This window comes from Xyrauchen texanus, chromosome 14, assembly GCF_025860055.1.
Source record: "Xyrauchen texanus isolate HMW12.3.18 chromosome 14, RBS_HiC_50CHRs, whole genome shotgun sequence".
Lineage (NCBI taxonomy): Eukaryota > Metazoa > Chordata > Actinopteri > Cypriniformes > Catostomidae > Xyrauchen > Xyrauchen texanus.
This window is the reverse complement of record NC_068289.1, coordinates 40,379,924-40,392,423: the sequence shown is the minus strand read 5'-3', so window position 1 is coordinate 40,392,423 and position 12,500 is coordinate 40,379,924. Positions and strand designations below refer to the sequence as shown.

Here is a 12,500-nt window from a genome sequence, read left to right as displayed (position 1 = left end):
ACACACACAGACAAACACACACACACACACACACACTCACACACACTCACACACACTCACAGACGTACATATGCAAGTCAAGAATCGTTTTCTCAGGGTTAAACCACATGAAAGTGTGCCTTTTTGCAAAACTGGCAAAATATCAGATATTCACATTTAGTTTTGAAGGTCTGTATTTTTGGGGATTTTTTTTGTCAACGTAAACAACAAAATGGCAATCGATCTATATGCTGGTTACACCACATGACAATGCTTGGTGGACATAACATTTTTTAATATAATACTAGAAGACTAGACTAATATTGAATTACAGTAATTAATCTCAGAAATTGAAAACATGTTCAAAGAGGTGCATTCAAGTAATTGTTTTTAGTTGAATTGCATTTTTTGTTATGTATTTATTTAGGACCAAACAATGAGTCACGTCATTGACCCATAAACACACTTGGAAATTCATGCTGTTTTTTTCAATAGGGTAATAATGAAGATTAGAACATTTACAGTCAGGAAGTTAGTCAACAGTAAACAAAGGTGTAAATGTGTTTTTAGAGGAGATTCTGGCCCGGATCCACGAGTCAGGTTTCACAGTGGCGATGCAGAGAGAGGTGATGCTCTCTGAAGAACAGGTGAGACAGTTCTACAGCTCTCACCTGCAGGAGGAATACTTCCCCAGACTGATGGAGTGTATGACCAGGTTAGTTCTGGAACATTTCAACACATTACATATAGATCCACTCTGCAGCCGGAGTATTCAGTGTGCATATTAAAATAAAGCACGAGGCTGTGTGTTTCAATGATTTGTCCAAAGATGTGAGTGTCTAAACCCCAGTTAACCTCTGTTAGTCCACAACATTTTTTCCCAGTAGTGCTGTGGAGTGTCAAGGTTGTCTTTGGCAAACTTCAGGAGCACAGCAATGTTTTTGTTGGAAAGCAGCAGCTTCCTTCATGGTCTCCTGCCATGAACACCACTCCTGTTTAATGTTTTCCATATAATAGACTCATGTACAGAGATGTTAACCAGCTCCAATGATTCCTTCAAGTCTTTATCTGTCACTCTAGGGCTCTTTTTACCTCATTGAGCATTCTGCGGTGTTCCCTTTGAGAGTCATCTTGTCTGGACGGCCACTTCTAGTGAGAGTACCTATAGTACCAAATCATCTGCATATATAGACAATGTGTCTAACTGTGCACAGATGAATATATAAGCAACAATTCTTGATTGTAGGTCTTCTGAGATCTCTATTTTGCGAGGCATGGTCCACATCAGCAGATGCTTCTTGTGAATAGCAAACTCAAAATATTTGAGTGATTTTTACAAGTCAAAGTAGCTCTAACCCACACCTACTGATCTAGTTTCATTAATTGGAATGCCAGGTTTGCCAACTCCTGACTCTAAAATGCACACAATTCATATGAACATACTTTTGCCAGTATTGAAACGTTAGCTCACTATCTAACAGTTGTTATAGCACGGACGCTATGTGGAGAAGTTATTCTAAAAAGCTAAAGAGATATCAGAGAAAACTCTTCATTTGGACTTATTATGATCCCTTTAAATGTGCATCTCATCCACAGTGACCAGCATTTAATTTCTTAAAATGAAAGGTGTAAGAATCTCTCCTGTGCTGTTGTTTTACAGTGGGCCAGTGCTAGCATTAGCTCTTGTAAAGCAAGGAGCTGTAAAACACTGGAGGGGCATTCTGGGACCCAAAGATCTCATCCAGGCTAAGAATGAGGAACCCGAGTGGTAAGACAAAATCTAGAGAGGTTTCATTACTTCCAATAGCGATCACATCCAAGAGCTTTCAAGCTACATCCAACAAACTTGGCTTTGCCTGTTCTGCTTACTAAGTTTCTAGCTCTAGTAAGGGCAGTGGGCTCTTGATTCTGATCCGTTTTTCTCTCTCTCTCTTTGTGTGTGGCTCTGATGCAGCTTGCGAGCTCAGTTTTCCGCTGGGAATCCCAGTGTTAACCAGCTGCATGGCAGTGGAAGTCCAGAGGAGGCAGAGAGAGAGATCCGATTCTTCTTCCCCACAGAACAAACACTGGCCGTCATTAAACCTGACACTGAACACAGAGGTATAATTCATCTCGATGTCTCGGTGCAGTTTACTTAAAAAGAATCACAGTTTGTTTGGAGCATGTAACGCAAACGTTATGAACTGCTTGAAGTCCCATGAAACGAACCAGGTGTGAAAACAACTTATTGGTTTGTTTTTGTCCATTATCAGAGGAAATCCTGAAAGAGATTCGGGCGAGAGGATTCACCATTTCACACATGAAGGACACGGTTCTGTCCAGAGATATGGCAGAAGAGTTTTATAAAGAACATCGGGATAAACCCTTCTTCAGCCAGCTGGTGGATTACATGTGTCGGTGAGTTTTACACCAAACATGATCAGAAAGCCTGTTATAACATTGCTAACATGAATCATCAGAAAGAGATGATTTTGTTCCAAACCCGTATAACTTTCTTTCTTATGCAAAACGAATATTGCAATATGCAAAAAGCTTTAATGAATATTCCAGTCCATCTTTTCCAGTCCAATATAGTGTCAATGGATAATGCCTCACTTAAAGCTTAAAAGGGAGCCTAAAGTATCATAAAAGTTGTCCATGATACTCATGCATCATATTCAAAGCCTTCTGAAGGTGTAAGACATTTTGGGGAGAAACTATTTGAAATTTGTAATATTTCAGAAACAAAAAACTATATAAAATAATAAAAAATAATATCCTTTTTTGATTTGTAACTAGCAGCAATAAACATGCCAAAAAACAAACAAAAATGTATTTTCTAGAGCAAATCTTTTTCCTAAAAATTGATGTCAGCATATGTGGACAGCGGGACAAAGTTGTGACATTATTTAAATCATAACAAGCTATAGAAAGTCTGATTTTTTAAAATGTATTTTATGTTTTTGAGATGTTACAGACATTACTTCCTAAATTTGCATAATTAATTATTATTCAACGTAATGACCAGCATCATCCAATCACTGCCAACCATGTTAAAATGAAATGATACATTATAAATTCTGAATCTGGGGGTTGTGGCTATGTGTTTCACTGTCGCCTTTTGCATATTACAGCACCATTTGGCCTTCAGCTTATCGCGGCCCACTTTTGAATATCGCAGACCCGTTTCGCGGAAAACAAAAACGGTTCTCCCGTTGGCCAGAACGCCTCTGGTCCCATGTCTGCCAAACATGTTAAGAGGTCCAAACCTCCTCTTCAGCCTGAAACTGAACTTTAAAAAGGAAGTTTAAAAATGCACTTAGCTGCATAGAGAGCTATAGGATGCTCCCTTGCTCCCTATTTAGTGCATGACTTAACCTCCAGTGTGCTGTCTGTCTGCACTGGTCTCAGAACAGTTATAGGAGAGCTATAGGATGCTCCCTTGCTCCCTATTTAGTGCATGACTTAACCTCCAGTGTGCTGTCTGTCTGCACTGGTCTCAGAACAGTTATAGTGAGCTATAGGATGCTCCCTTGCACCCTATTTAGTGCATGACTTAACCTCCAGTGTGCTGTCTGTCTGCACTGGTCTCAGAACAGTTATAGGAGAGCTATAGGATGCTCCCTTGCTCCCTATTTAGTGCATGACTTAACCTCCAGTGTGCTGTCTGTCTGCACTGGTCTCAGAACAGTTATAGGAGAGTTATAGGATGCTCCCTTGCTCCCTATTTAGTGCATGACTTAACCTCCAGTGTGCTGTCTGTCTGCACTGGTCTCAGAACAGTTATTGGAGAGCTATAGGATGCTCCCTTGCTCCCTATTTAGTGCATGACTTAACCTCCAGTGTGCTGTCTGTCTGCACTGGTCTCAGAACAGTTATAGGAGAGCTATAGGATGCTCCCTTGCTCCCTATTTAGTGCATGACTTAACCTCCAGTGTGCTGTCTGTCTGCACTGGTCTCAGAACAGTTATAGTGAGCTATAGGATGCTCCCTTGCACCCTATTTAGTGCATGACTTAACCTCCAGTGTGCTGTCTGTCTGCACTGGTCTCAGAACAGTTATAGGAGAGCTATAGGATGCTCCCTTGCTCCCTATTTAGTGCATGACTTAACCTCCAGTGTGCTGTCTGTCTGCACTGGTCTCAGAACAGTTATAGTGAGCTATAGGATGCTCCCTTGCTCCCTATTTAGTGAATGATTAACCTCCAGTATGCTGTCTGTCTGCACTGGTCTCAGAACAGTTATAGGAGAGCTATAGGATGCTCCCTTGCTCCCTATTTAGTGCATGACTTAACCTCCAGTGTGCTGTCTGTCTGCACTGGTCTCAGAACAGTTATAGTGAGCTATAGGATGCTCCCTTGCACCCTATTTAGTGCATGACTTAACCTCCAGTGTGCTGTCTGTCTGCACTGGTCTCAGAACAGTTATAGGAGAGCTATAGGATGCTACCTTGCTCCCTATTTAGTGAATGACTTAACCTCCAGTGTGCTGTCTGTCTGCACTGGTCTCAGAACAGTTCAAAATGCACCATATTTTCATCCCAACTCAATATAAAGCCTCTGAAAGACACATTTTCCAGCTTTTGGATGAACCCATTGATGTTCAATGTGATATATAGAATTATGTAAATATAGGATTTTTAAGGAAAAAAATGTGCTTAAGTACACATTATTGCACAATAAGTTTAGCAGCTTGGCATTTCGGATGAAACTAGACACTCATAGACAATTTTTTGACTCATTGAACAGGTTTCAATGTAAAAACTTAATGAGGTTTCTTCCCAGATGTAGATTTGTTGGTGTTTCTCCCAAAGACAAACTCCGCTGTGATCAGCGCCTTGTTGTTTTGTCACGTTTAACCCTTTACTGACAGTACATAGAATCCTGAACTGAGATTATATATTATATGATAAATTATTATATATAATATATTGATTTTATATATACAGAGTATATAATATACACACACATATAAACACTAAACATGAAACAACATGATCACATGGGAAGTCGGCCCTAGGATCCCTAGGATCATTGACATGCCCTATATCCCATTGGACCTATTTGGAACGGCTCAATGACAATAGCTTTCCCCTCATGGCTCGACTGGTAGCGTGACGTGTCTGTTGCATGGGAGATCACAGTTCAATCCCCAATCAAAGGAGGAAGTAATCACATTTGTATAAACAATCACAAGCATGATAAGGAGGTTGCATTTTTGTCCCTAACATTGCATTTTGTCTCTACTAATGGTTAAGGTTAGATTTGGGTTTTGGTTGGGGGGGTAGATTAAATAAAATAAGCATTTCTCTTCACTGTTTTACACCCCGTTCAGCTGAAAATGATTCTTTTTACAACTGGCTTCTGGCGACCTCTCCTGGATATAAATGGATATCACACTTGTTTATATGCTCTGACACACTTACCGCTTTAGCCTCTGGGGGCAGTGTTTTCAAATTCGGTCAACGTATACCAATTTCAGCTAAAGAAAAATCGGCACACACTTGCCGATTTTTATGTGAGATCAGGCTGCATGAATTATCATAAAAAGATACTTGATATATGGAATTACATATATCTCCTACATATATATCTGCATATATCTCATATATAGCTATATCTCCTTGGATTGGGGGCCGTTCACCATGTACACATTTTGCACTAAAAAAGTGCAGGTGTCTCAAGACGTGTTTTTAACAGTTGAAGTTCTTTTCAACTTAACACGGCATCTAAAAAACGTAGTGCTCCTGCACAAGACACTGGAACAGTCAAAAACATCCGTCTAGTACATGTTTACATAGAAAAACCATTAAAAGATAGATACAAAAATGCGTTTGTGTGAACGGCCCCATAGTAGTGCATGGGCAAATGCTGCCATGTGATGTATATGATATCTGAAAACAGCAACGGTCCTCATTTAATCTCTATTCTTGAAAATTAAGCCATAACTATTGCACTCTGCGAATAGTGTGTCAGTCTGCAATGATGAGTTATTCTGTGCCTTATATGAGCAAAAATAGCATTTTATATAAAGTTGATCTCTATCATATGAATATCCAAGACAAGCCAGTACGTAGGTCTCATGAGGAATGTAGGTATGACAAAAAGTGCTAAATGTTTCTCAGGGGCCCGTGTTCGGTGTTGGTTCTGACCAAGGAGAACGCAGTGGAGGAGTGGAGGGCAACCATGGGCCCTACAGACCCCAGCGTGGCGAGAGAGATGGCTCCAGAGTCTTTAAGAGCCCGCTTTGCTAAAGATGTCTTAGAGAACGGCGTCCATGGCTCCTCCAACACAAAACACGCACACGAGAAGATCCAGTTCATCTTTGGAGACATCGACTCAGAGAGCGATCTCATCCATGATGCTGCTTCACCTCCTTTAGGTGCTCAGAATCACATTCACCACTGCTGTCAATCAACATCACTGTCATAGCAGAATACATTTTAGTACTATGAAAACATACTGTAATTTCTAAAACTCAAAAACATCCTCCCTAGTCCAAAAATCTGGATTTCTGCAAGAACTTGTTCAACTTTGTTCAACATTTAACCTTTCTATTGCGTTTGGGTCATTTTTGACCCGGGAGAGGTAGATTCAAATTTTTAAATACCACATAGTTTTTAGTACGAGAACCAAACTTTGGGACTTTTTAAAATATTTTAAATGATATAAGCATTTAAAAAAAAAATTGCGTTCGTGGGGCAATAGTGGCTATACACATGATATTATGTAGATTTTTTTTGTACATTTAAGAATTAAATTTGACTTAAAAACACTTCACTTACATTTAGTCTCTTTCCCAAACTATCTCACACACTTTTTTGTCTCTCACTTGGACACACACACACACGCACACACACACACACACACATACACACACACACACGCACGCGTGCACACACACACACACACACATACAGAAAAACACACACACAGACAAACGCACAGACACGCACGCACACACGCGCACACACACACGCGCACACACACACACATACACACACGCAGACACGCACACACACACGCACACACACACACACACATACAGACAAACACACACACAGACGCACACACGCACACACACAAACAAACACACACACATACACACCATGTTTTTATATAACTGTGGGGACTCTCCATAGACTTTTGACTGTTTTTAAAAAAAAAAATTCCCTAATTTTAGCATTTAACGATAGTAGTTACAAACAAAAGGTGATTATAAGGAAGATTATTGCTCCCCTCCTCTCTTATACTCGTTTCATTCGGCTGTACATTTTTGGCCAGGAGGGAGGCGGTCAATCCGAGACCCGTGTGGTCTTTTTTTTCTTAAATTATGATGCCATATTTTAAAGATCGTTACACTGTACACGCTGATGCAACATTTTCATAACCTACTTGATCGGCCCTGTGGTCTAAATATCTGCAGCTAATTTCAGAATCCATCATGGCAGACAAAATTAATCGCAGGTGACCGTTTTAATCATGGGTTAAATGTTTCATCTCCGAGTATTGACGCTGACTATCACCCTTGGAGTCCAGGGTGTGCTGAGTGACTCCAGACAGGTCTCCTAAGCAACCAAATTGGCCCGGTTGCTAGGGAGGGTAGAGTCACATGGGGTAACCTCCTCATGGTGGTGATTAGTGGTTCTCTCAATGGGGCGTGTGGTGAGTTGTGTGTGGATCGTGGAGAGTAGCATGAGCCTCCACATGCTGTGAGTCTCCGAGGTGTCATGCACAACGAGTCACGTGATCAGGTGCGCGGATTGGCGGTCTCAGAAGCGGAGGCAACTGAGACATGTGCTCCGCCACCCGGATTGAGGTGAGTAACCGCGCCACCATGAGGACCTACTAAGTACAGTGAATTGGGGGTTCCAAAATTGGGTAGAAAAGGGAATTAAAAAAAATAATAATTAAGTGGTGCAACACAACTCAGATTAAATAAAACTTGGATCAGCAAACCCTGGATTAGCTCTAAACCCTTCTTAATTTAACCCTTATTGGTGCTACCCACCCTAATATGCACAACAACAAAAAAGATCAGAGAGAAGGTGGAAAATGGTCACTAAAAGGAAATTACAAAAATGCTCACCTACTCAAATACATAATAACAACTTTACTGGTCCCACTTTATATTAGGTGTCTTTAACTACTATGAACTCACATTTAAATACAATACAATGAATTGTGCAACTACATGTTAAAATTCTCACAAGATTCCCATTTGCTGCTACTGAGGCTGCGGTCCGGGCAGGTTTAGGGTTAGAGTTTAGTGTAAGGTTTGGGGTACGGTTAACAGTGTAACTACATATGTAATTAAATGTAAGTTTTATATATTTAAGTGCAATGCAAAAACACGCATGTCTAAGGACATTGTGGTTAAAGACTCCTGATATAATGTGGATCTATTTTATCTTATTTTCACCCTACTTAATGCATGTTTAGTCTTGTGAAAGTAAATTTATTTTTTAATAATTAAAATGTGATGTACACCGATCTGCAGAGGCGGAGGAGAGCTTTGCAGAGCTAAAAAACCTACAAGCTTCGAGATCACCATCGTTTGATCAGAAGAAGAACCAGACCGAGCCGAGCACTACATTTGTGTATAATAGATTATTAAAGGAGTATTCTAGGTTTATAACCGGTTAAGCTCAATTGACAGCATTTGTGGCATTTCGACTCGTCCTTCCCTTTCTTTCAAAAAGCAAAAATGGAGGTTACAATGAGGTTATTACAATGAAAGTCAATGGGGGACAATTTTTGGAGGGTTTAAAAAGGCAGAAATGTGAAGCTCATAATTTTATAAAAGCACTTACATTCATTCTTCTGTTAAAACATGAGCTGTAATGTAATTTAAATCATTGTTTTTATGGTCATTTTAAGGTTTTAGTGTTTACAGTGTAACATCATCATGACAAAAAGTTGTAAAATTGGCTATAAATGTACACAGATGCAGTTAGTAATGGCGAGTTTACACTACACGATTTTAAGCCCGATTTTCGCTCGCCGACAGTTTTGTGGAGCCGACAAAAGCCTGAAATCGTAGGCAAATCAGAGCTCGCTCCCGTGAGTGATGAACCCAATGTATGAACTATCAAAGACACGATTTGAGAGAAGCGCCGACTCGTCGCCGATGTCAGCGAGATATCTAGCATGTTAAATATCTGGACCAGTCTGCAACTCCATATCGTGCAATGTGAAATATGTTTTGACTGAACACAACTGCAGTGTTGACCTACAGCCAATGAGAGAGCCAGAAACGGGGGAAGTTTCAGTGGGAGGAGTCCTGATGTACCTGCAACAGAACATCAACTAGCGACTGCGGTGTCAAGAAAGTCTCATTGGACCGAAGTAATGGAGGAAGAATGAGTGGATCATTGACCGGAGCACCAGTGACTATATGATGTTTCATCTGAACTGTACCACAACATGGTCGAGAAAGAGAAGAGTTGGAGAGAAATTACCAATTCTCTTGGACAGTCAGGGAAGCAAATAGGTCGATTTTCAGTAGGAGCTACTTTTTCATACTGTAACAAATTAAATATATGATTAAAAACGTACACATCATATTCTGAAATGCATAACATATGATCATGCATTTGTTTGCGTATCTCGTATCACTTCTCGCGTGTACTCGTGAAATGTAATATGGAGTCCAGACAGAGTCGTCGGGGATTCGTCAATAGTAAAATGTTTTGTAATGTGTTCAACGCTGTCGCCGATTCCTCGTGTAATTTGAAAACGCTACGACGTCAATGACAGTCGTAGCAGATGACAGTTACAACGGTACCATGATCCGACATCTTTGAAAGTCGTGTAGTGTGCAAGAAATGATTTTTATTACACTAAAATCATGTTAACACACATATTGTTTACGTCTTGTGTCTATACATTTGAAACAGCGAGTATTTGAACTATTACCGATTGGCCCCCCATTGACTTCCATTGTAAGTGTCTCACTGGAACCCAGATTTTTTATTCTTCTTTTCTTTTTTTTTTTTTTTTTAAAAGGAGGGAGGAGTCCAAATTAAATCAACATTATGCCACAAATGTTGTCGATCAAGCTTAACTTGTATTAAATGCAGAATATTTCTTTAAGTCCACAGCAAAAAAGCCCATTAATGTGAGGAAAGGACCTTTGGAAAAGTCACATGTATAAACGAAACCAGTATTAGTTATCGTTCTTCTTGTGAATAAGCAGCTGCTGATGAAATGAACCCTGAGACGACAGAGAGACATCCAGCATCCCCTGATCAGCTCACGGCCGTCTCGCATCAGACAGAAGCGACTCTCTCCTCCAGTCAGCCTGACACAGGTCTGGATTTCACTTCATGACACTATATTCATATACAAGCACATACACACCAAGAAACAGTGAAAGGCAGAACAAATATCCGGTCATGCTTTGTGAAAGTAATATTACTGAATGATGCATCAATGTCGGGGAAGATACTTTGAAACTGTAGTTTGCTGAATTACAAGCTACTCATAAAGTGCATCAACTAGTCAAGAAAGTCCTAACAAAATGCAGTGGTGACATTTTACAATAAGGTTTCATTAGCATTAGTAAATGGATTAGGATGAACTAACAATGTCCAAAAAAAAGAAGAAAAATAGAAAATCATGGTTGATGTTAGTTTAGAAATATATTATTGTTCCTAGTTAGTTCCTGCTATTTATATTGCATTAACTAATGTGAACATACATTACTTTAATGTAAAAATGTGTAAGTATATGTAGAAATAAACATTTATCAAGATGAATAAATGCTAGTGTTAGTTCATGTTAACTAATGTGTTCATGAAAACAGCCTTTTTGTACAATGCTACCAAAGTTATCTATGATAAAGTTAATAAAGGGGCAAAATCTTTATAAATAAATGAATAAATAGTCAAAATAATCTAAATGATTTTAAAATAGTCTCAATGAGAATAGCAGCACAGAGACTCATGAATCAAATGAACCAATTTGCTCAAATGAATCAGACTTTCCAGAGAGGACTGTTAGAGCGTGTTTGATTATTATCTAAGATTGCTTGGCTGTACAGTACAAGCTAAATTCAATGCGACAAAGTAACAACAACAACAATAAAATTGCTACATAGTTTCGTTTGTTTGCTACAATGTCGTTTAACTTGCTACATTCAAAACATTACATTGCTTTGAAAACAGCTCAGCTATTCTCATGATACTGAAACACGTACAAAGATAATAAACTACCATTTTTTTTACTGTAAACATGTTCTATAATGTAACAATTTACCCTCTGTATTTCAGAAGATCAAACAAGTACATGAAGTCTGTGAGATCATCGGCCGATGAAAAGGATGTGTAAAGGTGAAGCTTTTACCTATTCGTCCAAACTTTCATGAGGAACAATATTGCAATAATTTCAGGCCTGAAGCAACATGAAGATTAATTCTGATGTTGTCAAGTAGGTTTAATTAGAGAAGACAGTTGTAGAGCGGAGGAGGGCGGGGCCGGGCTGGAACGACGCACACCCGGTCCTCAATCAGCCGGTCCCTCGCGCACCCCATCAGGGTGATTAGGGACCGGGCGTGCGTCGTTCCAGCCAGGCCCCGCCCTCCTCCGCTCTACAACTGTATATAGAAGATTTTATGGTTTCCTTTGTAATTGTTCTCCTCCAGTTTGAAGCTGAAGGCATCAGGATGTACGGCAGCAACAGCCAGATGTTTGTGGTCTCATCTTCAGTCGTACATTCGTTACGAATCAAATCACCCCTCTAAATAAATCATTTTCAAATTTCATTTTCTCGTTTTGTTTGCCTTTACTTGTTTCAATAAATAGAAATGTGCTGTTACAAGTTTCTATTTTTTGGGTGTACTATCTCTTTAAGGGGTTTAGGAATAAACTGATATTTGATAGAAGATGAAATTCAAACAAATTTATGGCAAATACTGGAACAGTTTTATTAATCCATGTAAGGATCACTCAGTGATTAGTGGCTTTCAAAGCAAGCAAGCAAAAAAAAATTAAACATTTTTATAATTACCTCGTCCTGATCAGCCTGAAGCTGCTAAAAAAAAGCCATTATATGTTTTTATGTAGTGACTGGATGAAGTCACTCAGTCATCTGTCCATTCACCCACAGCCTCCAGAAGATCGGTAACCAATATGACTGTGTACGAATCATGCAAATTTACTCACTATAGAAATTTGTTTTATATAAATTTGTATATACATTTGGTTGCTTAGGAGACTGACTGGAGTCACTCAGCACGCCCTGAATTTGAACTTGCATCTCCAGGTGTGATAGTCAGCGTCAATACTTGCTGAGATACCCAGACCCCCAATATGAACCCAAGTATGATTCTGCCCCCCACAGGTCTTATTTCACGTTTTACTTTTGGGTCCAAACTGCTATATTACCCTACAAAGGCTAAACACAGTAACTACACATTTTGTCAAAATTCATCTATGACCAGAAACATGTCCCTTAGACTTTAATCTTTCCTGTGACGACAGGTTTGGGGAAATTAAGGCTCAAATTCAGAGAAAATACATTCAGGCATTGAAGCTTTTTTTAT

General features: G+C 39.5%; 1 protein-coding gene across 4 annotated transcripts in view; it reads left to right on the top strand.

Annotated features, from left to right (window-relative positions):
* Positions 1-11,693, top strand: part of nme9 (NME/NM23 family member 9) — a 25,435-nt gene extending 13,742 nt beyond the window's left edge. Inside the window, exons 11-18 of one of the 4 annotated variants that reach the window (XM_052142066.1) lie at positions 550-694; positions 1,640-1,747; positions 1,934-2,079; positions 2,232-2,376; positions 6,082-6,338; positions 10,155-10,268; positions 11,233-11,289; positions 11,601-11,693. In XM_052142066.1, the coding sequence (XP_051998026.1) occupies positions 550-694; positions 1,640-1,747; positions 1,934-2,079; positions 2,232-2,376; positions 6,082-6,338; positions 10,155-10,268; positions 11,233-11,249 (932 nt within the window). In that variant the 3' untranslated portion in view covers positions 11,250-11,289; positions 11,601-11,693. Of the gene's footprint in view, positions 1-549; positions 695-1,639; positions 1,748-1,933; positions 2,080-2,231; positions 2,377-6,081; positions 6,339-8,456; positions 8,970-10,154; positions 10,269-11,229 lie in introns of those variants that run through there. The other 3 variants (XM_052142065.1, XM_052142064.1, XM_052142067.1) reach the window with 3 other exon arrangements.
* Positions 11,694-12,500: the final 807 nt, after the last annotated feature.